The sequence below is a fragment of the Anser anser genome (genome assembly GCF_964211835.1).
Source record: "Anser anser genome assembly, chromosome: 14".
Taxonomy (NCBI): Eukaryota; Metazoa; Chordata; class Aves; order Anseriformes; family Anatidae; genus Anser; species Anser anser.
In genome coordinates, this window is record NC_139735.1 from 4,493,508 (window position 1) to 4,520,995 (window position 27,488).

General features: G+C 40.3%; 2 protein-coding genes and 1 long non-coding RNA gene across 6 annotated transcripts in view; 1 reads left to right on the top strand and 2 right to left on the bottom strand.

Annotated features, from left to right (window-relative positions):
* Window positions 1-6,211, bottom strand: part of LOC310881256 — a 33,122-nt gene extending 26,911 nt beyond the window's left edge. The window contains exons 1-3 of one of the 2 annotated variants that reach the window (XR_014572281.1): window positions 6,072-6,211; window positions 5,163-5,329; window positions 1,210-3,271 (exon numbers count right to left, since the gene is read on the bottom strand). This is a non-coding gene — a long non-coding RNA (uncharacterized lncRNA). Of the gene's footprint in view, window positions 1-810; window positions 3,272-5,162; window positions 5,330-6,071 lie in introns of those variants that run through there. The other variant, XR_014572282.1, reaches the window with a different exon arrangement.
* The window catches only part of SPOCK1 (SPARC (osteonectin), cwcv and kazal like domains proteoglycan 1), a 290,148-nt gene extending 265,452 nt beyond the window's left edge, over window positions 1-24,696 (top strand). For both annotated transcript variants that reach the window (XM_083798320.1, XM_083798321.1), the window contains 5 exons: window positions 6,139-6,255; window positions 13,042-13,263; window positions 13,853-13,915; window positions 18,621-18,758; window positions 19,784-24,696. In XM_083798320.1, the coding sequence (XP_083654446.1) occupies window positions 6,139-6,255; window positions 13,042-13,263; window positions 13,853-13,915; window positions 18,621-18,758; window positions 19,784-19,974 (731 nt within the window). In that variant the 3' untranslated portion in view covers window positions 19,975-24,696. The remainder of the gene's footprint in view (window positions 1-6,138; window positions 6,256-13,041; window positions 13,264-13,852; window positions 13,916-18,620; window positions 18,759-19,783) is intronic.
* The window catches only part of LOC310881255 (uncharacterized protein), a 59,008-nt gene continuing 52,813 nt past the window's right edge, over window positions 21,294-27,488 (bottom strand). Inside the window, exons 5-6 of one of the 2 annotated variants that reach the window (XM_083798323.1) lie at window positions 26,472-26,509; window positions 21,294-25,651 (exon numbers count right to left, since the gene is read on the bottom strand). In XM_083798323.1, the coding sequence (XP_083654449.1) occupies window positions 25,447-25,651; window positions 26,472-26,509 (243 nt within the window). In that variant the 3' untranslated portion in view covers window positions 21,294-25,446. The remainder of the gene's footprint in view (window positions 25,652-26,471; window positions 26,510-27,488) is intronic. The other variant, XR_014572277.1, reaches the window with a different exon arrangement.

The following is a 27,488-nucleotide window of genomic DNA, read 5'->3' on the forward strand; positions in this document are numbered from 1 at the left end:
ACAAATGACTGAACTCCTTGTTACAACTAATATGTCTTACAAATACAGCTCCAGTTTTTCTGCTTGTGAGCCAAACAGCAATTGAGGCTAGTTTCCACGGTATTTTATGGAAATATTTATTTCCACTAGGCTAGTAGGCCACGACTACTCTCATCTACTCCCTCTTGCTGCTCAGGGTACACCGTGTCTGAAATTTCAGACTTTGGGTTAAGATGAGCTCTCTTGAAGTATTTTCCATTTCTTGTGTACGTTATATGTCTGGTAACCTTACCAAAACACATTAGTTCTGCTCCATGTCAGGAAGTTTGCATCTTTTAAAGCAGGAGATTCAAAATTAGTGAGGTTTCTAAGTTGAATTCTGCAAGGTCAGTTTTCCTTTGTATGAAAAGGGCACTAACCTCAGTAGCTAAATATGCCTTTTTTAAAGCTTTTATTTTGTTTCTTTTTTAAATTTCTCTGCATTTGCAGGTGTTTTTTTTGTTGTTGTTGTTGGTTGTTTTTTTTCTTATTCAGTACAGATACAGTTGAAACTAGCCCAGCTCTCAGGGAACATTCACAGGCTGCACTTTGGCATCCAAGAATTAGGGAATTTGCTTCTTAGTCTTTACCCAAGAGACTATTTAATATTGTAAAACAATAATAACCAGTCTGTCCACATTTAATTGGTAAAAATATAGTACTGCTTCTATGAATGATGACAGTAATAGCAATAATGATAAGGTAACAGATACGTGCTGGATAGATGACTGATAATAGAGAAGTCAAATGATATAAAACAGGTTACACACATTCCCTGAGTCTGGTCGTAAAGCTTGCTTATTGTGAAATACAGAGTCATGTAGCACTGCAGCTTTTTTCTGGACAACGTGGACTTCTTGCTTGTTGCACAGTACCAGAACAATATGGCAGCAAGCTAGACATTAAAGCAGTAATGTACTTCCTTTGCACTAAGTTTTGTTTAGAGTTACCTGCCATATGAATTATAAGGCTTGTTTTGTAAGTGGCTGGAGATTTTACAATATTGTTTTGCTAGGCTGGAGTAAAAATGGGATGTGAGAGAACGTTCAATAGTGGTTTAATCTTATGCTTCTACAAGTTCAGTTTTAATGTTGATTTGTGGCACTTCGCGCTTTTGAAAGTCCCTCCCTGAAAGAATAAAATTAAACGTTACATTGTTAATTTTCACCACCAATGTATATAGAGTAGTACCTGTAGAGCGGGAAAAGTCCATAATGGAAGCGTGCCTATAAAAGTCCAAGCCTTTACAGCATGCTAGTGGCTTTCCATCAGGTTGCATTAATGTTTTCTGCTTGGTGAAAATAGGTATTTAGCAACAGTGCTAGTTCGTTAGGAATAAATAACTGCTGGACCAATTGCTTCACGCTTGGGAATAAATCTGCGCTTTCGGTGCTTGCTATTAAATCACTTATGCAGGGTGATTCGTAATGGCTGCAGATTCAGATCTGAGGAATTTGGTTGGTCAGAGAAGTGACAGATTCTTCTGCTGGTTGTAGTCCCACTGCTGCGTCAGGTACAGAGCACTGTTGTCTGTCGCATCTGGCAGTCCGGATGTTCGCCAACCTGCCTTGCTGTCCCCCTGTGGAACAGCAACAATACCGACCTGCCACATGAGGGAAAGTCAGGGGCTATGCAACTGATGTCGTCGAAGCACATCAGCAGTGAAGGATCCAGGAATTAGCATTAGATGGGGACCTGCTACCGACAGGCTGTAAGGCAGAACTGACAGAGATGTCAATAAAATAACGAAGATAAACTCTAGTGGTTTTTCCCATTTTAAAAGGTGTAGGAAATGAATTGAAGCCAACTTCTCTTATCTCAAAGAAAATGCATGCAGCAGTGAAAATGTGTATTTGCATATGTTTGCACTTCTGTCTTTCTCACAGCAGTAGGTTTTAAAACGGGTGTTGACAGTAGACTGGACAGACTTCAGTTTCTAGAGTGGGTTATGAAGAGTTGTTTCCCTTGGCATTTCTCTTCATCCCAGATTTTTTAATAAGTGCTTCAAGTCATGCCAATATCCATCTTGTTTGCAACCTACGTATTCTCTCCTTATAGATCTTCAAATAGCAAGGGACCCATTATCACATCTCTTCCTCCTACAACCCTATTCTTCTCATCTGAGAAATGCTACTTGAAACTTCTATTAATAGTAAAAAAGTACATTTGCCCTGTATTTTTCACGAAGATGGTTCTTAAAAATGCTTTATAACTTAAACTGATGCAAACGTATATATGAGGAACTTAGATCTAGGGCTCTTCAGACCTCTGCTTCCTAATTGCTTGGTAACTAATGGGCTCTACCACCAGAAATAAACTATTATTAAGTGCTGGTTCCTAGATATTCAGCTGGAGGCTGGGCCTGACTTTGTCTGTGTCAAACTTGTGCCTTCTAAATGAAGTGTCTAAAATATTTTGTCCCAAAACGAACAAACTGGGGATGATTAGAGACTTCTGAAATTACTCAAATAAAATTAATAGAAAAGAATGCAGTTCCATTAGGTAGAAAGGCAGGAACTTTTCAATCATGCATGGTTACATTAAAATAAAATTTAATAAAAGAAATGGAAAATAATATTTCTACTTTAATGTGCAGGAGAAAGTAAGAAGGAGGACATGAGATACTTGAATAGATATTTAACTGAATTTTGCATTAAATTTTTGCAGTCTTGTAAATAAATTTATTATTCACCACATATTAACAGAAGTCAGTTCCTGTTTTACTCATGAAACAACACTCTTCTGAAGAAAGGCTGAAAGTCCTGAGAGAACTTCAAAAGAATATTCACCATTGAGTCATCCATAAGCGACACGCTCAAGTAATATCTGTTATGCAAAAAACAAACCCTCTCCAGCATGCAGAAAAGTCCAATACTGGACTGCCTGTCCAGTCATGCCTCAGAGCAAATTCCAAAGGAAATCTGCAGGGTTTTAGGTACTTTGCAAACTTGTCAGTGAAAACAAGAGGAAAGCATCATCCAGGGTCCAGTTTTAAAGGCTGGACCTTTTTAAAGGTGAGTGAATGAGGCAGTCTTCGAGGAAGCTACAGCATAGAAGAGGCTGAAAGACTGTTCTTCCTCCACCAAAATCGAGAGAAGTATGACGACTGAATGACAGGAGGATGCAGAGGTCCCATGCATTTGAGCAGCTACAGGATGTTACTGAGTTGTCATAGGGCATGAATTACAGCACTTGGGTAATGGCAGAGAACTGGTGTAAACAGGACTGCACGTACATGGTAAAAGCTGGATCTCTACACAGCATTATAGACAAGAAAAAGAAAATAAAATGACTTAGTTGTGAATGGCATTTTACAGATCTTGATATGCTTGATAGGCTGGACTATACAGAGAAATTGTTTCGAGTCTGATTTACCATTAATTAATCTATTTCTTTCCTACTTGGCACTGTGCATTCAGTCCTGTTTCCAATTGCCATTTAAAAACAGGGATCCAAATTACCTCAGTCAGAGCAGTTTAAACCAAATGGCCACTTCGCCAGATTTATTTTGCAGACATTGGTTTTTCTGTCTGCCCGGTGCTGGGGGCCTGGGGAGGAGGCAAGGCTGGTGCTGTGCATCGGCAGGGTGGCGGTGCGATTTTTAGAGCTAATACAAGAGCCTTTTGACTTGCCACTTTCAGAGGTGTAAAGAGTTATCTTCATATTTGGAAGCACGCAAATCCAAACAAAGAAAATAGCCATGGAGGGAATTTTCTTTGATTTTTTTTTCCCTGTGATTTACTGACTTAATTTTGTGAAGCCCAGTATGCATCTACATAAGGCATGAGAGTGTCTGCAAAGCACAGGAATGGGTGTTCATAGTCCAGAGTTTCCTAGAGATGTCACGTGACACAGTAAATATTTAATAAATTTCAGGTTTACGTAAGAAAACTGTGTTACTCATTTCTTAGACAGCCGAATCCTCTTTTTTCACCCACCTGATATAATCCATAGCCAAAGCTTTGTTTATATGTGCAGTTTTGACTGGAGACACATTTGTGAGATATTCTGAGCATATGGATAACCTGTCACGTATGAGGTATTGTCTAAGCAATGCTTACTTGTTATGCACTATATTTCCCTCTTTTCCTTTATAAAATTGACTTTCAAAGGACAAGACTGTTACTTGTCAGAAGGGAAGAAAAGATCCTGACTACTTTTAACTTTGAAATATGACATGATTATCAGTATGTTCTTTCTCAGAAAACACTTTTGAAGACAAGTGATTGAAAAGAAGACTATTGTGGCTTCTCATATTGCCATAGTATCCTAATGATATTTTGAATTATGCCTGATGGAAATCAGGTGTTGACAATTCAAGAAGGCATGCAGGAACAGCATTTCCCATCCCGTTCAGAAGTGTCTCCTTCACTTGTATATAGATGCTAGACTTCTGTTGAAATCAGTGCAAGATAGAAATTTCCTTATCTTGATGGATCTAAATTCACAAACTCAGAAATCATTCATGCCTGTCTAGAGCTAGTTCATTCCTGAATATTTATTATCTCTAAATTTACCCACATCTCGCACCTTCAGGCAGCATCTCCTGATGGGGGCTTGTTACAGGCAGGATGGTGCAATTTGTTCTGCTATTGCTTGTGCCGTGATTTTTCTTGGATAAAAGATTTTGTTCGTAAGTAACGGCCAAGAAAACACAGCAATGTGAGATGTTCCTGACAGAAAAGATGGCATGATGACCTCAAAAATCCTATTACTTAATGACTTTTATCTTAACTTGCAGAGATAAAGTAGTATAAAAGGAGTAAAATATGTTAACAGATGGAAGAAAATAAAGTGATAAGCTTTTTCAGTAATGTAAGCCACATTGCAGTTAATACTGCATTGTCTTCCCTTTCTTGTATATGAATCATTGGTGTTTTTTTTTTTTTAAATCAGTCTGTAAGACCTAGTTTTTCCTTACCTGGACTCTGCCTCAGTGGGATAATGATCTTAGTATTTTTCTCTTTAATAAAAAAAAAATCTATCAAACACTTTCAGCATTACAGAAAAATAGGAAAACAACCTCTTTTTCTCACCCACTAAATATGCTAAACTACTTTCCACTTAGAAAAAGCTATAATGTCCCATTTTTAACTTCAGAGTTATTTCTGACCCCCAAAAAATGAGAACAAACCAATACTCACCACAGCAACGAGATGTAAGTGAGTTTCACGTGGGAAGACGAGCTGTGGGACTCGATTCTTCTTCAGGAAGGTGGAGGGAGGAATATTATAAGGTGCAACGAATTGGAGAGGACTTATTGTGGCTTGCCCTGTGAAGGAAATCTGCCTCTGTGGCATAAAATCTTGTTCTGCGTTCCAAGAAATGTCATTTGAAATGTAGAATGAGTGCACAGCAGGAATAATAGAATTGTCTGAGCATGTGAATTTTAAACACTAAATATTATACAGAAACAATAATATTTTTTCTGACAAACTGGTGACTAATGCAGCTTTTTTCCTTAAAAATATTTGCTTAGGCTGGACATTAATCTCTTGGCAGAAATTTCTGGAAAAAAAAATTCTCAGTAAAAATTTATAAGAAAAGAGCTGTTTTACCCAGCTAACAAAATGGAACTGACAGCCTTCAGAGGTGGCAAAGTCTCATTTACAGTAGAGCTAGAGCAGCATGATGGCTTTCTTTTATATGTATATAAAGAAATATATGTATTTCCTATAACTGTGATAATGGCCTTATACTAAGCCAAATGTGGTTAAAAATTATTCCTAGGATCTTGTTCAAATAGTATGCCTAGGCAAGTGGTCCCTCCTCCCTATCTGGTTGACTGATATTTTTCTCTGAAATCCTGAAAGGTGAAAACATTTAAGTTAAATAGTCACGTAGTTCTAATTGAAAATCTGCAGATAGATCATGTGGCACTTTGTCCATCACAAACCATCTCAGCTACCAAGGACATACCCAAGTAAAACTTACAATTCATAATAGTTTCCATTTTCTTTTTAACTTGCATCCTTTTCCCTAACCTCCTCTTTTATTTCAGGGTCCTTAATGAGAAGGAGTTTGCAACCATCAATAAATAATGTTTTTCTTACAGAATATCTGGTGAAAGCTGCTTTGCTGGTACTCTTGACTCATTCTGGTGATTTGTTCTTCTTCTAGCTTGCACGGACAAAGAATTGAGGAGTCTCGCTTCACGACTAAAGGACTGGTTCGGTGCTCTTCACGAGGATGCAAACCGTGTCATCAAGCCGACAAGCTCGGAGACAGCACAAGGCAGTAAGAAAACACCTTTCCAGTTGAATGTTGAGCGTTGCAGGCAGCTTCCCAGCCTGGGAGAGCTCAGCACAGCTGTTAGTGCCACAGTGTCATGTCAAGCAGGTGCCAGCAAGTAAGCAATTACACAGGGGAGCTGATCCTGCAAATAAATAGCTGCACCGTTTTCTAAAGGAGTTGTATTCCTTCTGTGCTCTCTGTCTAGCCTAAACTACTCTAAAAATTGGCAGTCAGGGAGACCTTTACAAGTTAGCCAGGCAAGTAACTGAGTCCAAAGGCCACAAAGTTCACATCTATACTAGCAAATAAAGTCATTCAGGGACTTTTGTCAAGCCCTGAGGTCAGTGGAATGACATAGTTCATGTCTGTACAGTAATCTCCATGACCCTCCAAATCAGTGTGGCTGCACCCAAATCACTTCGTGGGGATGGACAGTGGCCTGTGCTTGCCCCCAAGTCTAGGCCAAGCATTTTCTGACCCAAAGTCATGAACCAAAAACACAGCATACAAGGAAACAGAAAATTAAGCTAACGTTGCAAAAGACTCGCTTCAGATTTTACAATTTCTTGCTAATGCCTTTTATAAGAGGTGGAATAATGAAAACATCCACACTATAGCCCCAGAGCTGGAACAGTTAAGTGGTATGGAAAGCTGGAATCTGTTGTGTCCCAGGTATTTAATAATGCCATCTTTGCTTCCTTTGATACTTTTTTCTCCCTTTTTTTAAAAAAAGAAAGGAAGAAAGTGAACGGTTTAGAGGACATTTATTCTCTGTGGGTTAAGCTAACATGACTGATTTTGATGTCATTTACCCACCAGGGAGGGGAAAGATTGAGATAACAGCAGCAAAAGAGGTCATCTTCATCAGAGAGCAGATGCGAATTTATTTTCTGTAAGGACTCATTAATCCTTTTAAACAGCGTGTCCCAAACCACACGAGCCCTGGGTTGCAAAGTAGGATGCACAAGTTTCATCTAGGTGTGTGACTCACCTTCACTTCGCTGTCCTCATTCTCTGGGGAGAGCTGCTCAGAACTGGGGTCCACACACATAGGTTATGTGAAGGAAGGCAGCTGCTCCCTTTTACTTATTTTTTGCCCCAATTTCCCTGTAACGTGAGGCTGGAGAGGCTGAACGTGCAGCCCATCCGTGGGATGGAGCTCACCCAGCACATCGGGATGGACATTTCCTGCTGGTCCATGTCCGCACTGCCACTCTTCTTTTCTGCTGCTTTCGAGGTTGTGTAGCAATAAATTGCCTCTTCCTAAAAAGACAGAATATACTCCAGGCTATAATGCTTAAAACTATAAGCAAACCTCATTAATGCCAAGTACTTCTATCTTAAAAGTATTTGATAAAACAAGCCACATTCTTTGTAAACTTTTTCATATGTTCCTTACTTACAAAGTTTTTACAGTAAAGTCAGTATCTTTAAAACCTGTGTCCTACGCATTTCTTAACCATTCTTATGTAAAGGAAGCTGAACCCTACCGCAAAAAGAAGCGTGCTGTGCAGCTAATCATGGCTTCAAAATGTGAATTCCCTTCAGCCCCCGTGACAGAAAGCACCAGAAATATAAAACTTTTTCTGGAGTCCCCCATGCCCAGAATCACGTGAAATCTCGTTTCATCAGATTCTCAAAAGGATGTTTTCATGCAGATACCTGTGAGCTGCTCATGAGGAGCTTACCGAAGGCCAAATACTAAATTCATTCCTAAAGATGGTGGGATTTTTGCTGAAGCAATTTCAGTAAGAAAAGCATTCCTGGTAATTCTGCAGTGTTTGCTCTGATTCACAGAGGAGCTGTTATCTCTTTTTAGTTCAGTTTGATTCCTGGCAGCTTTTATATGAAAGGCTGCCTTGATGATCTTAAACACTTGATCTCAACAATGTTCATTTTTAGATTGTTGACTTAGTTTGGCACATTTTCTTATTTTCTGTGTGTCAGGAGAAAAAAAAAAAGGAAAAAAAAAAAAAAGGAAAGGAAAGAAAAGAAAAGAAACTTTGTGAGTTAAGATGTCCAAATCATTTCTAAATGCCACAAAACTTCAGCTTGTATTTCTTTTTAAGAAATTGCAACAGTATGCATGAATTGATCTGCATGTGCCAAATTCTGCAGCTCTGGTTCTCTCTGGTAGCACTGCAAGTACTAAATAAGGACAGCAGGATTTGGCTTCCTCTAACTTCAGCTTCAAACATTTGTAAGAATAAAAGGGGGCTCAAAATCCAAAACAAAGTTCACATACCCGAACTGAAAAAAGGTATATTTGTGTGAATCCTGGACACAAATGCAAACAGGACATACGCGGCTCTGGAAATATGCTCTGACGTACCCATTGCATTTTTTTGTTGCTCTGCATGTATTCTCTTCCTCACTAGGCTGATCACTTCATTAAGCTGAGCAAGCTTGGTTAAGCTTGTAGAGTCTTAAAAGGCATATACATCCTCAAAGTAATCCATTTTGGGTATGCCCCTGTGGCAGCAAAAGGAACAGATGGTGGGATGTGATGACTAAGATGCCTCGGACACATCAGCTGTCTAGAGAAGGTGTTCCAGCAGAGATTTCTCTATGCTACATTAAATTTTCAAGATGTTACTGTAAGTGTAAATAAGCTCTTTGAGTGTATTAAGTTCACCCCCAGGTGAAGAAAAAAGAAGTACATTTTTGTCTTCTTTTTTTGCTCTGCTGAAAGGGAAGGGATAAGGGCAAGTCATTGTGCTTCAAATCTCAAACCTTCATTCAACATGCTATCTGTGAGATCCCAACAAAGCACCACAGTCCAGGAACTCTGTCTTCCACAGTCTTTGTACAATTATAAAATCCTTAATAAATAATATTAGTAACTCAGGGACATGCTTTGAAACAAGAAATAATAAAACTAATTAATTACTAAGATCAGATTCAAATCGCTCCTGAGCCTGTTGATAATTCATAACATCCCCGTGTTGTATCTAGATGGTCTCTTTAGTTGGAGTGGGAGTTGTTTTTCTTGTACCAGAGATCTATGCAATATAAAGGCGCTTTTCTGGGGAACATTTCTTTTCCTCCTTCCTTTATTTTAAGTGATGGGGGAAATTAGGTTAATTATTCCCCTGTTAATTTAATTGTAGTATACTTTAATAAAATAAATCTTGCTTATGTAAGTCAACTCTTGAAGAGAGTGAAAATAATTTCATGTGCCAGAAGGTGTGTTTATTTTTAATTATGATTTTCACTTATAGGTTTTTTCCTAATTTAATTCCATTTTAATTCAGGGAAGATGGAATGTTTTAGGCATTAAAGGGATATTTAGACTTTCACATGTAGGTCACCAGTTTGAATTCCTTCCAGATCTGTAGCGACTGAACATTGTTAGGATGTCAAACAGCTGTCAGTGGGAATGAGAAATGTGATGGTCTCAAACCAGGTCGCTGCGACCAGGTGTCCAGATGAGAGCAACCACCACAATTGACACTAATTGGCATCTATGTTGGCAGCATCTGCCCAGGAGCCAAGAGCAGGAGGGATATGAAGCCTGCACCCTTCTCTTGCCTCTCACCGTAGGTCCTGCAGGGCTGAGCTGACGCCCAGAAAGATGCAGGAAAGATCTCACTGAGGCTGCTGCTAAGCCAGGTCTGCTGTGCTGGAGTTCCAGCCTACTTACCAAGCACTACATTCATTACAGAATTACAGTATGTGGCTTACTTCATCCAACATATTGTGTCATATTTGTAAGCAAGTGTATCATAAGACTCCAAAACTGTGTTAATTCATTCAACATCATTTGGCCTCACCTAGTCTGATGGGAGCACAGTGACCTCCCAGTGAATCTAGGTAAGCCCTGAGAACCATTTTCCCTCAGCTGCCCTGGTTGCACACTAAGTCAGAGCCTGCACTGCACTCTCAGGCCACACGCTGCTTTCATTCCTGTTGCTGGGTGCAGAGAACATCCAGCATTGCTGGGCTGGGACTGCAGATGCAGGATTGCACAAGGTGATTTATGGGTGGGAGCTTTTAGCAGGAGATGATGCGCAGTGGAGGTAGATGCTACTATTCACTTTCAAATACATACTGAAGGATGATTAAAGAATTAGCCTATTCACTGATATTAACCATCTAGCTAAGGGCTTTCCATTGCACCTGCTGCTGTAATATTTAACGACTTCCAGACCACACTGTCTAATATGCAGCACTGCTTAATAGCACAGCCTCTTAACAAACCTAATCTGGAACTCCGGTCGCAATAGCGAAAGCTCCCTTGTTTATAAGAAATTCCAATCAAAACTCTTCATCTAATGTAATTAACTGTCTTCGTAAGTGACCTTTCATGATTGTATCTTGCATTCAAGCCCTGATGGTATGTCACAGAGCAGCTTCGTATTCAGATCAGTCACTATCTTGTGATCTGCTCAGACAGCTCAGTGCTGGGGGCATGTTGCTGTTGTATCACTGAGTGCATGTTGTACACACAGATAAAGACTTCCCAGCAGGGAGGAAAACAAGACTCAAAAATAATCCACAGGCACTGTCAGGGGCAAGTTCTTGCCAGGATCTCTTCCTCCCTGCATTGATCCTTGCCAGTTAGATGACCTTTAGAGAGTCGCAGGGCTAAGCAACACATGCCATGCTGAACTGGTTGCACAGCAGACCTTGCAGTTATTCACCTAAGCAGCAGTAAGTGCCGCAACATGGTATAAAGACCATCACCAGAGATAGCATCTATGCAGGAAAAAAGCAGCCAACAGAACTCAGCTATTTTTCCCCAGAAACTGTTGAACTGGGCTAGTTGAATCTCGTACTGATCCCAGCTCCACCATGCAACTGAACATCATCGCCCCTTGCCTGTTTGTCTGCTTTTAATGTGTCCCGTGGAGGGGAATCAGGCGCAGCATGCACCCCACACAAGACAGGAGTCACCGCACCAGGCCTGCGCCTTCGAGCTTTGCAAAAGCAAAGTTGAGGATTCTGAAGTCATTTCACTCAACAAGGGATTGCAGAATGACCAAGTCCTGCTCACCTTCTTCAGATGAATAAAATAATTGAAGTGAATAGCCCTAATTGCTTCAGCAAGGCAGGCAGGCTTCCTCCCTCTATTCATACAGCCTTTTTCTTTTTCACTGTGCTCAGACTCGATTAGATAACATTAGAGGAGATAACGGCACAAAAATGTGATGAAATGTTCAGCATGATCTCTCTCTTCGCTGCCTAAGCTGCCTCTAGCCCTGAGGAAATGGTGTTAGCCTCTTCCTTTCTTCGAGAAACTTGTATTATGAATGACATAAACCTTCCCATTAGTTAACCCTTCTGATTGTTCCTCCATGTCACTGACAACCTTCAGCTGCAGCTGCATACAAAAAGCACAGCTTCCAGCACAAAGCACTGCCCTCCCTTGGATTAATGCTTAAAATAGCAGGTAGGCTGCAGAGCCTGGACAAACTGTCAGCGTGATTCCAGCAACATCTTAGGTTTCACTTTAACAAAGCAACATCTAGAATGGGACTTGACACTTACAGCACATACGGCTAAGCTTGACCTCTTTCAACAAAAGATGCAGCAAAGGAAAAAGCCCATCAGGCTTCTCCACATGGCCGTAGCAGAACAAATAGTGCATGGGCAGGCTTATCGCATGCAGCTGAAGCAACACGAGCACGTTGTGCTGGGGTAGGAGCTTCAGGTACCCTCTGTACGTGTAAATCCGCAGCTAATGTATGCATGTTCCTGAGTCCTTGTTGGAACCGAGATCCTTATTCTCAGATTTATTAGTACAAATGTACTCTCTTGCATCATAAATAATTAGGAAATTAGTCCATGTTTGTACACAGTACTGAAAAATGCAGTGACAGTACGGACTAATAATGTACTGTCTTGTATGTGAAAGAAGGCAATGCCTCTGTTTTTGTGGAAACTGCAAAATACTGGCACATGCGTCTCATATACATTGTGGGTATCCATACGCATGACTTGGTCTTCCTGCGGTATCACTGCTGTTGCAGTCTTTTAAGGACTTGTGCTATTAAAATGAGTGATGACGATGATTTCCAAAGCGCTAGAAGAACAGAATCCTCTTTTGCTGCGCTATCCTGGAGCAGGCAAGGACAAATAATGCTGGTCAGGTGTACAGGAGCATGTGCGGATCTCTGGAGCACCCAGCTGAAGCACTGCCATTCTTTGGGGGGGGGGGTCAAGCGAGAGAGACGCTTCCTCCCTTCATATCCCTGACCCTCCACAACAGTATGTGATCCAGATCAAAGCTTGTTGTTGTCCACCATGGGAGGCAGGGCTTTGAAGAGTGAAAAGCTGGGCCGAGAAGTAGAAGGTGAGAGCGTGCGAGGAAAGAATTTGATCAGGGAACTAGAAACAGGTCTTGGAAACAGGATTTAAATTGCATTTGGACTCAGCCTGGTTTGAAAAATGAGTGGAGGCAGACTTATCTCATCACATTTCATTTTTTTTGGAATAAGGCCAACACCCTTGGACTGAGGACAGGGGGAAAAAAAAGAAAAGGAAATGTATGTGTGATGTTTTTTGAGTAGAAATAACTTTGAATTACAGTAATCAGCTACGAATCTCAGCCCTCTCCACCCCGCAGCTCCTAAAGCATATGAGTAGTGCTCCTTCCTGCCACCATGCTTGGGTGTTAAGCTTTACTGAATCAGTTCAGCCTGGGAATTTTGTTCTGGTTTGGGCAAATCCAGTTAATGTTCAGAGTCCAACCAAAAAAAAAAATTAGGATGGCTTCAGCTCAGCAATGATTCCTGTGGAGTGAGCATGCTGGTATTCAGCTGGGGATATTTGCCTGTCTTCTTACAGGATTTGACACCAGCATCCTACCAATCTGTAAGGATTCCTTAGGCTGGATGTTCAACAAACTTGACATGAACTACGACCTGCTGCTGGATCCCTCAGAGATCAGTGCCATTTATCTTGATAAGTATGAGCCATGCGTCAAGCCTCTCTTCAACTCCTGTGACTCCTTCAAAGACGGAAAGCTTTCCAACAATGAGTGGTGTTACTGCTTCCAGAAGCCAGGTGGTGAGTTGTATAATTTGCGGTACAAAGCGAAGTTGTTTGGGTCTCCCCGAGCTTAAATTTTGATTGATCTGCTTGTAGGGATAGTTTTGTAATCGGTAGTCAGCCACACTACAAAGCTCGTGTCTTTAGCACTGGTGTGAAAAGGGCATTGTGTAACTGTGCTTAATGTCACAGATGAACTATATTAGCATCCCTTGATGCAGAAACAAAGCAGTAATAAGTGCCAGCACACAGTCTAGAAATAAGCTGTAGAAAGCTCAAGAACTTACTCTCTTATTAATGCAGAAATTAGTCTATTAGCAAATCAAAAATTAGAGAGCTGGCATTATATCAGTTTGGTGAAAAGAAGAAAAACAGTTTAACAATGAAATTGGCCCCCAAACAGTAGTCTCAAAGTATGTTGCAATTTTTTATTTTTTTTTAATTAGTAGAGTTAATGACATAAATTTGTTTTGCAGTACGGTACCAGCATATGGCCCTCTTTCGTTCCCAGGTGTACTGTAGTCTACATTTCATGTCAGGAGTGAAGCCAGTCATTAGAGTCTGTCCTGTACCATCTGGAAACTGATTCTCATCCATTATATTTTAGGCCTTCCTTGCCAGAACGAAATGAATAGAATTCAAAAGCTAAGTAGAGGGAAGAGTCTGCTGGGTAAGTTCGATTACTTGCCATTCATTTACTCAACTAATTAAAGCTTCTGTGATTATTGTAACTTTATACGCAGTAATGGTTTTTCAATTAGAGACTAATGTTTTGAATCAGAAATATGCACCACAGAGTATAGGCCTGAAACTATGAAATTAAACAAATCATGAGATAGCAACATACAGAACAGGTGTCAGCATGGCAACGGATTCACAACTAATTTACAGCTCTCAGAAAGTGCAAAGCCTTGTCTGAGCAGAGTGTAATATCACCTTCATCACCTGGGAGGTCAGCACTAAGCACAGAAGTTGCTTCACACTCAAGCCTCCCACTTTTGATGGAAGGTGCCACAGCGTATAGCCAATGGGTTCACCTCTTCTTCCAGTCATGGTGCAATGCATACGTGCCCTGGGGGTCAGTTTTGTCTAATCCCACTTAAAAGTATTTCAGTGTATTCCGTGTATATGACACTCAAACCAAACCTCTTCTCACCAGCATTACAAGCTGCGGCACAGAGAGCACATGGCAGCTCTGCTGAAATGCATTTCAGGCTTCAGTCTGCTTCTGAGGCTGCTTTTAGGTTGTACTCTGATGTTTCTAGATGCTCGTTAGCAGACCCTGCAAATAGCACTCCTGCAAAGCTCCTCTTTACCAAACCCAGAAGCCAGTGCTTTGAATTCAAGGTTCAGGTACCTTAGAAACAATCCCCGCCTGGATTCTTTGGTTTAAAATGAGAATAAATATTCCCAAAGGCTACAGGGATTATGGTTTAGTTCCATCATCTTTTCATAGCATGTTCGCATAAAGATTAAGATGTTTCAGAGTTGCAGCTCCTGCTGTGCCTAGCTGTGGGAGTGAAGGGAGGATTGATCGTTCAGCTGTGTGTGTGCTACATTCAGTAAACATTTTGCATTTTTGTTCAAACATGCGTCCTGGTGGAGGAAGCCACTGTGTGCTCTGTCTCATGGGTCTCATGATTTTCAAAGCCACCTGAAAAAATAAGAAGCCCAGTTCCTAATAGATAGCTTTGGCTACCCCATATTTATTTTATGCTTTGCTGTTATTTGCTGTATGCAATAAATGTCATCTAGGTTGAAACATAAGTGGTTTGTTCCAGTGCGTGGGAAAAATAATGACGGTGTTGCAGGTAGTACAACACACAGGCAGCTGTATGGCATGTCACTGGGATCTGATCACAGTAGCAAAATGACAAAGTTACAGCAGTAACAACAGTCCCTTACCACAAATAACTCCTAGTCATCTGTATTAAAAAAAATAAGGGGTAAAAGTGGGTAAGCTCAACAAATCAAGAAGCGCCAGGCATAGATTGTTCCATAAGCTAGCAAATATTGTGGAGAAGAGCTCTTTGCTTCACCTACCTTGAAAGTCTGCCTGCATAATGACACCTGTCTGTGAGGTTTTAATCTGATCTCATGGCTATTTATACAGCAGAAAACTGTCTTTTCTCTTCACTGAGTGAAAAGTCATGCAAATGGAAAACCAAACGTAAACGTGACAAAAATACTGCTTGTAGCAACAGTAAAGATTGAAAAGAGAGATGAATATTTTCAGAGAAACTAGGCTTTAATTATGCTCTTTCCTTCTCTGTCCCTGACATACAGAGCACAGCATTTACAGTCTGGACAGTGTGCATGAGGAAGATTTCTGTTCACTTGTATCCATTGATAAAAAATGATGACTTTTGATATTTTGTTCTCTATATATTTTTCAACACACGTGACAGTTGCAACAAAGTACTTCAAAGCAATTGCCATTAGATATGTTGAATTCGGAGACTTTCAAATAGAGTCTAGCGTCCCAGGGGACTGAATTAAAAAGTAAACAGCACTATTCATCTTTTCCTACCAGATTTATCTAGAGTACAATTAACTGCAGAGAGTGTACTTTTAGAGCATACAACTGTGCATCCTGATAATGCTACTCCCACATCACTAAGGTAATAAATTTCTGCTCCCATCACTATTTTCTTCTATATCAGCCCTGTTGAATTCAGCTGGTATAATAGCTAATACAGGGAACTAGCACTTAATTCTGTCAAGCTTTTACCTGTGTGCTTCGCTATCTTTAGCATATAATTATTCTCCCCATGTCCTCTGAGGAAGGGGAGTGTTGTATAGATAAGGAAAGAATGCAGAACTAAGAGACCTAGACTTGGCTCCATAAAGAGGATATAGGTGCAGCAGTGCTGTTCCAGTTTGCAGGGAATAATTAAATACTGTGGGGACAGAGAGACACAGGGGAAGCATGATTCCCCAGCCCGAGGAAGTCAGTGGGGAGCAACTAAGGCTGTGAAGTGGTGAATAGTGAAGCTGCTCTAGCAGCAGCCCCCACCACAAAGGGCCACACGCATGGGGAAGTGCTGGCTGCGCAAGCATAGAAGGGAAAGGAAATGGGAACTCCTTTCTCCTTCCAAACTGCACAGCTGTTCTCGGATGCCCAACCAAATTCTGGAGGGAAATGTCCCTGCTAAGTGCAGTGTTCGGATGCCATGCTTCATACCACCAAAACTTGTAGGCAGAGCTTGTTTCTAATGCACACAGAGGCTGATTTTGTGGGGGGTTACAGGATGAACCATCACTCTATGCAACACTTGCTTCCAGTGATTCTCTGTTGTCACCGGATTATCACCTGCACCTGACACACTGACAAGGACATGCTGCAGTCTTCTCCCTGATGGTTGGCAAACACCGTGACGCTAATGTGCTAAATATTTAAAGTTCCAGTGTCACATAGAAATTAGCACAACGTTCCCCTGCAGAAAGAGAAGCACCTTCCACTCCACACTGTGACCCAAAGTGTGAATCCCTTCCACACATAGTTATCTTGGCAGTGAGCCTGGGCCGTATTTTTTTTTTCTAATCTATGGCTTTTACAGTCAGCATGGAACATTTTAATACCTTACAAGAAAAGCAGTAAAACTGTGTGAAAAGGCCTGCTTCAAAGAAGGGAAAGGTTGCGTTGCCCAAGGAAAAGAGAAAGGATGAGACAATTTAAAATACAGAGACCATTCTCTGCTCACGCTGCAAAGCCACATAGGTTCCCCCTTTGGTAGTTCCCTGGAGTCAGATGCACAACTGATATAGCAGGGGAGCTCCACCAGCTGAAAATCAGCACCAGAGCACTTTTTCCAAGGTATTGAATAGTCTGATAAACACCTGAAGTGTTTAACAAAGAGAGGCCATGAGCATAAATATGTAAAATACTGAAATAAGGGATCAAACATTCAGCAGTAACTTTCAAAAACCTGCAAAGGTGAATATATATGCTTGATTATTAGAACCATTTTTTTATAAATAGCAAAAATGAGTCTTCAGTAGTCATCACTGTGCTTACACTTGCACATGAATATAGGGGTGGCTCCCATAAGCAAACCAACCATAAGACCATGCTTTGAAGTTATTTAAAATATTTTCATTAATGAAAGTAAAGCAGTCTCCAAAACTGATCAGATATACAAAGATTTCTGCTGGTGTTCAAAGATTTCTATTCTGATCTTCCAGAACTACATTATTGGCATTTAAACATTAGAAAACATCTGTAGTGAAATGAGTTTGGAAATTCAAGAATTCATTATATATATATATATATATCTGAAATTGACTGACGTCCCCTTTTATGTCTTTTCTATAGAAAATTTCATGGCATTTGGGCAGCACCTTCTCATTCACTTTTTTCTTTGAGAAATGTAGTGGAAATAGACCCTTTGACACATGAATTGTCTGAAGAGATGCTATACACATGGAACTAGTTTAAAAACTTACTGTGTGACCAGTAAATCACAGGTGTCTTTGACAAAGGAGAAAACGCTTTCTCAAAAGTCATTTGAGATGAGATTTGGGGCAAGGGTGGGTTTGTGCTGTGTTTCAAATTGAAGCAATTGGCAAAGAATGGAAAATGAGTGTATTGACCTCCCCTGGGAATAAAGCTAACTAGTCTCAAAGGACAAGAGAGCTTTTCATACTGAAGAACATTTACTGTACCTGCTGAAAGTGGTGGGAACAATAACACGGGTTCCTCCTGAGAGTTTGCCTGTCTGTGGAAGCCAGAAGGAACCACATTCTGCAGGGCTGAACTGTATTGGTTTTATTGTGAGATAAATCTTAGGCTTCAAAGCTGAAGACTTAGGGATTTCAGATCCTGTTGTCCCTCTCTGTAAAGCTTATTCATTAGTTCTTCTATGCATGGGAACTCTCAGTAAGGCAGAAGTTGTGCTTGCGATTAATATGAATAGCAAGCAGATGGCAGATACCTTCCAGGGATAATTACAGTGTTGTGGAAAGGCTTGTATGATAAACACTGAAGGAGTGCAAATGGAAGGGAAATGCAGAATTAATGAAGTTGGGGTAATATTCCAGTTGGGAAGAAAAGCTTAAAACCCAGAGTTAAATCTGCAAGAGGCTCTTTGGGAATATCAATCATTCAGAGACAGACAAAACCTATCTTTAGTAGCATATGCCTTCACCCTCCACGTGCTATCACAAACATTCATGCACTGTGCAGTGACCAGGGTGGCTGAAAATAGTTAATCATATATAACTTCTGCTCCCCTTTAGGCACCAGATAATCACAAGTACTTCCTTGCCAACATTGTGAAGATCTTCATGTAACTGAGACAAGTTCATAACACTCTATATGCCTGCTTGGTCCTATAGAGGCTTGTATTACTGATTATACCTTGTATTTTATTCAGGTGCTTTCATCCCGCGGTGCAATGAAGAAGGTTATTACAAAGCCACTCAGTGCCACGGCAGCACAGGGCAGTGCTGGTGTGTTGATAAGTACGGGAATGAGATAGCCGGCTCAAGAAAACAAGGGACAGTTAGTTGTGGTGAGTAATGATGGTCTCTCCTCAGATAGCAAAGGAATTAACATCGTTGTAAGCCCTGCCATTGCTGTAAGATGAAGTACGATAACACAAGTGACAACAGGGAAACATAACTACCAGTGTTCAGAGTGCTCCTGTATTTTCCCATTCGTATTACAAATGGGCCCATATACACATCTTTGTCCTTTGGACTGAGGGGCTACAGCAGAAGGAAGATAGGAAGATATTTTTGCGACCAGCTTGGTATATGCAGTCATTAATAATTAAGGCTATGGGACTGCTATGCAAGGTTATTAAATATATTGTTTTGTATGCTTTGGAGCACACATTGAGAGTAATATTGTGAACAATGTCTTTCCAGACAAAGGAAGGCCAAATTGTAAAATGTTAAGAATTAGCGATGAAGCCAAAAAATTGCTGATGGTACAATATTCTGTAGGTATGTAAAATCACCAATTAGCTGTTATACCTAAATAAACAAGATTTCAGTGGTATTGGGCTTTAGTGATGGTTGTGGATGCAGCTGTTCTAATTCCAGAAGGAAGGGGGGGGGGGGAGAGATCTAGAAGGTCTGGGTTGCCCAGAACTGAATCAGTGGTGTTAGGCTAAATAGAGGTACTTGCAAAGCATGTTTTATGTCCTTAAATAAAATCAGTTTGTGGATTATTTTTAGCCTGATTTATTTAGTCATTGATGCATTGAAAGTCTTTACAAATGAGTAATTATTTTCTGGCCTGCATGCATGTGAACTGAGTCAATACTCACCTTAAAATCAGGTGAGCATCTGGGTGTAGGGTAACTCATAGTTTTTCACGCAAGTAAATTTTTTAGAGTAAATTTTTATATTTTATATATATATATATATGTCCCATCAGAATAAAAACTGGAATTTAGAGGTTGTTTCATGAACAGCTGAGAGAATTAATTTTAAAAGTAACACTGCAAATGGACTTGAATGACAAGGGTAGTGACGAACAAGGGATTGGGTGTCGTTTGAGGAAATGACTGTTCCCGCTTACCTGTTTCAGAAGAAGAGCAAGAAACCTCAGGGGATTTTGGCAGTGGTGGATCTGTTGTGTTGCTGGATGATTTGGAAGAGGAACCTGAAGCAGCAAAAAAAGACAAAGAAGGAAAACTGAAGATTCACGTAAGAGCAGCTAATGAAGATGACGAAGATGAAGATGATGATAAGGATGATGAAATTGGTTATATATGGTAGTGCCCATCATTCTAAGGACTCACGTTTTGCACAATATTGCAAGTCACATCATATCTCTGCAATTGTATCTGAGAGTACCTGGCACAAATATTCCCTCTCTACTGAGTTTAATTTTGTATGGTCTGTTTAATTTGGAAGACAATTTTTTTTTTTTTTCCAGCGAGGACTGTTTGGAATTCAGCTTTTGTTCAGTTGGTTTGGGGGATTTTTGTTCTAATCCACAGGGGCAATGAATTTTGTTTCAAAAACATTTCATGTCTTAATCCTCAATTGCACAGCTTATGAAATATATTGTGTGAAAGACGAATCACAGAAGGGGCTCAGCAAACTGGTACAAGGTTTAGAAGCCCTTCTCTTGTTATCAAACATAGACAATTTGTATCATAAATTGTTACCTGAATCATATCAGAAACAGTAATTTTTCTTTCATGAAAGAGGAAAAGTAGGTGTCTCCTTCTCTATTCCATATTTGTTGTGTTGCTGTAGAGTAAGTCTCTTTGGATACTGATTTCTGGCTTCCTAGCAGCAGGGGCTTAATCCAGAAAGAAACCCACTGGTTTGGTGCTGATTTTATTTTCCTTACATTCTTTGAGAATGAGTCCAACAGGCTTAGTCCAGCCCACGCTGAAAACCAAACCCACTGGAGCATAGATCAGCTCTCTGACAGCGTTATTTTGGTTAAGCAACATGGCCTTGATCTTGAGAGATGCTGAGAACCTGCAGCTATCACGGACCAAGCCCTGTGGGCAGGGAACAGAGTCCGTCTGACTATCAAAGTGTTCGAGCAAAGAGAGTGTCATCAGTTTGTAGCAACATAAGCACCTCCACAGGCATTCTTCAGCCTCTGTCTGAACTCATTTGCACTAAGTGCACTAATGTCACACGGGCAGCCTCTGCTCCCAGCTCACACACCGTGGGTCTGTCTGGTCTTTATTCACTCTAAGCAATCCCTCATCACAAAGCTGTACAGCTTTCAAAGACACTAACCATCAAAAGTAATAAGCTGTCATTTCTATAATTTAAATAGTTAATATTTATTTGGCCTTTTTAAAAATAGCAGTTTTAAGTGGGAGTGTTTCAAAAGCTTAACTCCTCTGCTCGGCGTGACAAGCTGCACACTCCTAACACACACGTAAAAGAGGCTAGTATTAAAACACAATCTGTGACTCCCTCAGCATCATCCCTGTATTTATAGCTCTACAATTGTATCACAGCACACTGACATTAAATTATTTGCTGTGTCCTTTCCCATGGCAGTTCTCTGATGCAAAAATATACTGTGGTGACCTTTCATTATTTTTTCTGTTTTTCAGAAACGCTGCCCATTGATGTCCATGAGTTACAGCAGGAGTGCATTTGGCAGATCAATATTTCTAAAGGGAAAAAAAAGCCTTTTGGTTGTAGGTGGCTAGTATATAACTCTGGCCCGGTGGTGAGCGCACACTTTGAGAGCATCCATGGCTCCCCCTCTGGCTGCGTGACTTGGGTGTGTTTGTGTGACTTGTCTGCCTCGTGGCTTTCATGATTAGAGACTGCCATTCGGTGCTTCTCCTCAAGGTCAGGCTGAGTAAATGTGACCGACCACCAGGGAGGCATACGGCAGCCCTTAGCAGTGTGCTAGAGCCAGTTCTCTCGCTGGGAGAACTTGGAGGAAGGGCCACATTGGTTGGAAGCATTTAATGGAAGCCCTAATCATGTAAACATTTCAGCGGGGATGCTTACATGACAAGGCATTTTCAAGGTTTCAAACTCAAGGGAAAGACAGCACATGTGAGCTCTTTGCCAGTCCAGCAGGTAGTGCTCTCATAGCTTTGGATGTTTTTCTGGGTACCGTAATTGTGCTGCTGGGCTGGGAAGCAGCTGTAAGTATTTTAGCAGTGACCATGATTTGCCTGAGATTTATTTTGCAGAATGAAAAATGTGCTTATTACACAGAGAAATAATTAGACTGTTTTTTTTTTTTCCTCTGAATTAATGTTGGCTGTAGATGTGGTGACAGTATGGAGTCAAAACATATTCCAGAGAATTCCCTTATGCCAGAAAAGCAGGAAAATACCATGCTGGTTGGCAGAAGTCACTTTTCCAGAAACTCTTTCCCAGGAGCTGTGGTCCTCACCTCTCTTCAGAGCCAATTCCCACTGCAAAACCTGTCAGGGCTCTGCAGCCCATCTCCCCCCTCTCTGCAGGACCTCTGCATTTGGACGTGGGTGGAAGAGCAATACAGAAAAGGCAGTCCTTTCAGACACCATGTGTTGCAGGGGCTCAGGCGTTGCCTCCTCTTTCATTTCCTGTTTGTCTAGATCGATGATCTGGGAACAAATACCAAGCCTGCATAATTGCTATTAATGAAGCAGGATTTGTAAATTTATGAGGCATTTGTTGTGAATTGTTTCACACCCCTGCATCCTTCCAAAAAATCCGCCATCACCATAAGTTGTGAAAGGTCTGCACTCCACCCTGCCTCAATTCCCTTGGTTTTCCTATAGCTTTTGAAAAAAAATAGTTACAAATCTTAGCCCATGAGCTGCACAGCATACGCACACACACTTTTTCTACTTACCTTTCATAGCAAGTAATGCAGCTCTGTAACATGAACAGCTCCAACCAGCAGTTCTGCTTCTCTACATGGTATGCTTTTGGAAGAAGCAATCGAACACCATCAGTAGCTTGCAGCTCAACCACCGTGGCTGGTTTCTTTCTCCTAGTGTGTTCAGCCCGGACTCTGGGTCCATCACTGCTGCAAAACGTGCAAGCTGGTTAAATAAGTCTTTGAACGTGATTGTGGACATCCTTCAGTTTACATGAGCAGAGGTGCCACCAGCATCCAACTCTCATCCCCGTTGAGCCTGTCCTAGCTGTAATCTCACACGTGAAACTGTTCCAAAGCAGAGTTGGCAGGTTTTATGGCTTTCTCTTAAGCTATAAAGCAATTACCAGCGCTCAGCCTCACCAGCTCTAACATGATGTGGGTCCTGGTCAGATGGATTTGAGCCTTGCACAGCCAGGCAGGAGGGCAGATGCAGGTGGTGTGGCTGTAGGCACACACGTGCACACACACTTACATGCACATGTGCACACAGCCCCACTGGCCTGGGTTCATGTTGCCATCCCTATCCAGGTGATCATTCAGTCACCTGCTCCAAATGGTCTTCTGAATCCGGGCCAGCATTGGGAAAATACAATTTTATTGACTAGTTCAGTAGGCTACAGCTATAGCACAGTTTAAAAAGAATGATAGCAAATAATAAAGTGTCGCAGCCTTGTCAGGCAGACGTCAGACAAACGTTTGTGCTTTGAGTGGCAGCTCAGACTGCAATTTGCTTTGAGTATTTTACCAAAAACTACAAAGCTATTTAACAAAGCCCTTCTGAAATCCACTGGCATCGGTCAGTGGTCGGGAGACCTGCAGGCTGTGTAAACGTGTTTATGTACATTTATATACATATATGTGTGTGTGTAGATATATATATATATTTATAGACACACATTAGGTACATATATGTGTCCAATTTGAGACATTGCTCTAAGAAGATGCTTTATTTCTTTAAAAGAAACGAGCCATTCTACCAAGAACCAGTTCTTTGTTGGATCAAGCCCCTTTCATTCTTCATGCTTTGTAAAAGATTTAATTTGCCTGCGGCTTAATTGAATTCCTTTCTTTTCTTCTTTTTATTTTTTTGCCTTTTACTTTTTCTTCTTTTCTCTTCCTATTTTTTCTTTTTCTTTTTCAAAGCAGAACTTCCCATCTGAATCAAGTCATTGACCTTTCAAATATTTTCTTATTGTGAAAAATGGAATCAGAGTTGTCCCATTCTTTTAGAGACACAAACCAATTTTTAATCTCATTTTCTTTTCATATTAGAGACTATGAAATACTGTTAGGCATTGCTTTATGATTCAAGGTGTCCTTTTAACTACTGTGGTTAAATCAAAATCTCCTTGAGTTCAGATTTCAGCACAGTTGGGTTTTTTGGGTCATTACTAGCCTTTGCTGTGAACACAAAGAATCCTTTTCCTTTTTTTGCCTTTTTTTAAGCTGTTCTGTACTATTATTTTAAACCATTAGAAATGTTTATTTAATATTTATTCTACAGTTTATATTGAAAATGTAAAGTTTATATTTAAAACAACACTGTTTGTTAGTGAATGCTTCTCTTTGCCTCTCCAGCCTAGTCTGTTAGTCTCAGTGTACATTTCTGGCATGGGAATATTTTGATATTAGAGTTTTGTAGCATTTTTCCCCTCAAGCAGCAACTGACATAGATCTAAGGTCATCACTCGATACAGACCACCAGATCGCCCAAGCTTAGCTTCCTACATTTGTTGGCTTTTATTGCAGTCCCTTCTGTATGCCATTCAAGTTCCTTTAATACACAGACTGCTTTGTACAGTTACTATACATCAAAAAGCCCTTTCTACAGTAGGTGGTTTTTGGTCTTTTTATACTTTTCTCAATGCTGTTGATGTCCGTTACTGTTAAATGTGTAGATCTGTAAGGAGAGATCCAAATACTATGTGTTTCAGTTTGATGTCCCTACTGTAGATGGATGTAGACTATCATAGTAAGTAGAATTGCATAGTAAATTCTGAATGCTTTTTCCATAAGGAGTTAAGTGGAATGTGAACATTTTGCTATATTTCTTTGGTTAACTGTAAATGCTTAACTGTAGTCTGAAATAGTTGCATTTTTGTCTGTCTCAATAAATTTTAATTTGTCTGCGACTCCTGATTGCCTGTCTTAAATTTTATTAAACTTTGGGGATCAAAAATACAGCAGTACCTTGAGTCAGCATTTAATCATGCATGGAAATGGATGGTCTTTTATATTTGGTTTATACCTTTTACCTCTGTTCAATGTCAGCTGTAATCTGTGAAGTTAATGTAAGGTCTCTAGAAAGCTGTATTTTAAAAGCAGAAATGAAACCAAACTGAAAGCAATAGCTGTACCAAAACCAGAACTTTTCTAATTAAATTATATATATATTTTTTTTAAGGAAACTAGCTGTAGAAGGGGGTGGGGAAACTTTCAGGGTTATTTCCTCCCCCATTTGCAAATCACAACATATCTGTGTCTCTTCTGAAGGTTTTCTGGGTAATTCTATAAATACAGCCACATTCACATTGTTATATACATTATAAATGAAGACAAAAACATTGAATACAACTGGGGGGAAGCCATTCTCACTTATAAATATTTTTGTGGCTCTGTTACTAAATTTTGGCTTCCATTTTATTAACTAAGTTTAAACAGGAAACATTATTACAGTGCTAATTACAGAATTAAAAATTTTATCACCTTTCTTCTGTATGTGCAAATATTTTAGTTAATATTAAAGTACCACATGAAAGCATGAAATATATTTGCAAAGATTTATGCAATTACAATCTCATCTAATAGATTTATAACATGTCTGTCCTTAAGCTGTTGGCTGAGCTGTCTCATCTAGGACCAGAAACTGTCCAGAACCTACCTTAAATTTCTGTTAAATTGATCTCATTCATTAGTTTATTTTTACTACTGGTAAACCACATTACTTTGCAGTATGCTGCCTTACCTGACTCGTGAGAAGAAATGAGCTTTTCCCTTTCTAAAACCCACAAGACTCTTTGAAGTGTTTGGTCTTCTACATTTAAGTGATTCAGCTGCACCAGATGCCAGACTCTGTGGCAGTGGGGGCTGGAAGGCAAACACACAAACAAAATCCTAAATTTAAAAGTGTGTGAGCTGCTAATGAAGTTTTACTTGTGGTGAAGGGTCAAGGAATGGAGAGTGTGTTTTGTTGATATTTTGTGGTTTTTTTTTTTTCAAATCCCTTTGAGATTCAAAACTGCAGGCATCTTGCAAGCTTTGTTTTGTGTCACGCATGCATTGCTACACACACACACACACCCCTCATCTATATACAAGTTATAGGTTTATACATGCTGTTTTGGGGTCATCTGCCCTGAGAAGTGTTGGTCGGGGCTGAAAAATGCCCGAACAGCTGGGGCATCATCTGCCCCATCACTGCCATCCCTAGGGAACCCCTGTACAGAAAACCAGCAGCTCCCTCCTGTGACTACCTTCCTGCTTCAGTCACTGCTGTCATCAGACTCCCCTGTTTTGGGATATCCACTTCTGGGAATTTCTTATATGGCCCATGTAAGGCTGACTTGGTGTTTTACAACTTGTATGCTGATAATCTCTTCTGTAACAACTTGTACTGGCTAAATGATGTGAATGGGTCCTTGGCTTTCATACATTAAAATACTCGTAGCAGATTATGTCCCTCTTGTCATGTCTCGATAAGGTTCGTTTTTTTATATCTAGCTTTTCCATGAATCTCTTTTCTATTTTGGACTAATATTGGACTAATTCTCATGAACTCCCAGCTAAGGGATACACTCTTTGCCTTCCAAGTGATATTGAAGTGTGTCTGCTGCTGAAACATCTCTCCAGCAATGGTAAAAGGTCACTCTGGCCTTAAGGTAAAGAGATTAGCAGGGATGCCTCTTACCTGGAGGATGACTGAGTCCCTCCAAGTAATACCTCTGTCTGAAAAGGGACACACGAGACAAATTACAAGATTAAAGTTTTACAAGGAAATTGCCTTTTTCCCCTCTGCTTTCCAACATATAAATATTTTTCCAATGTTCCTAATATCATTTTGCTAACGACCATACTTGTTTTTATTTCTGAAAACTCCCCTGACAGATGCGTGCTTACACGCACATGCACACACACACAGTCTTTGCTCGCATGAATTTTTCTGTTGAAAGCCACACCAGCTATAAATCATTAGCATCAGCACCTTCGCTGATGATTAGTTTCATTTTTCTTAAATGCTGACAATCAAACCGTGAGATATTAAAAAGAAAAAAAAATAATGTCACAATAGCTTTGCACACTGTACAGCTTTTCAAACACATTAAAAGGAGGCAGAGTGTTATTAATAAGCTTTTGCCTTTCTGAGCACTCCCACCTTTGAAACAGGACCGTCTTTTCTGGAGGGGGTTTGGGCAGTGTGAAGAGCAGCAGGCTTTATGCAGTCTTGGAAGAAGGAAAAGAAATAAGGGGTAAAACAAATAGATTTATATAAGTGAGAATGAGAATAACAGACCCACTGAATGTGGATGCTTTCAGGACAGATCCTACTTTTCTTCAGGCCAATGGAAAATTTCCACTGACTTGAGCAGCTCAGGATCAGTCCATCACAACCCACAAACCACAGAGGCAGGTTTTTGCTATGAGCTGTGTTGTTCCTGTCCCCTGTGTGCAATAGCTAGTAACTGCTTGTAATGAATCCCTGAAAGCTAGGTTAAAAAAAAAAAAGAAAAAATAAAAAAAGAAAAAAAACAGTGGTGGTCCAGAAGGAAGGTAAGTGCATTCAGATTTTACCAGCACTATATCAGCCCAATAATGAGGCAAAGGTATGTAAAAAGCTCTAATGTGTGCCTTAAATGCCTATGAAGCCACCCTTCCAGCTGTAGCTTGGCAAGAAACCCCACTGCTAACACCAGATTTAGAAAGAAAT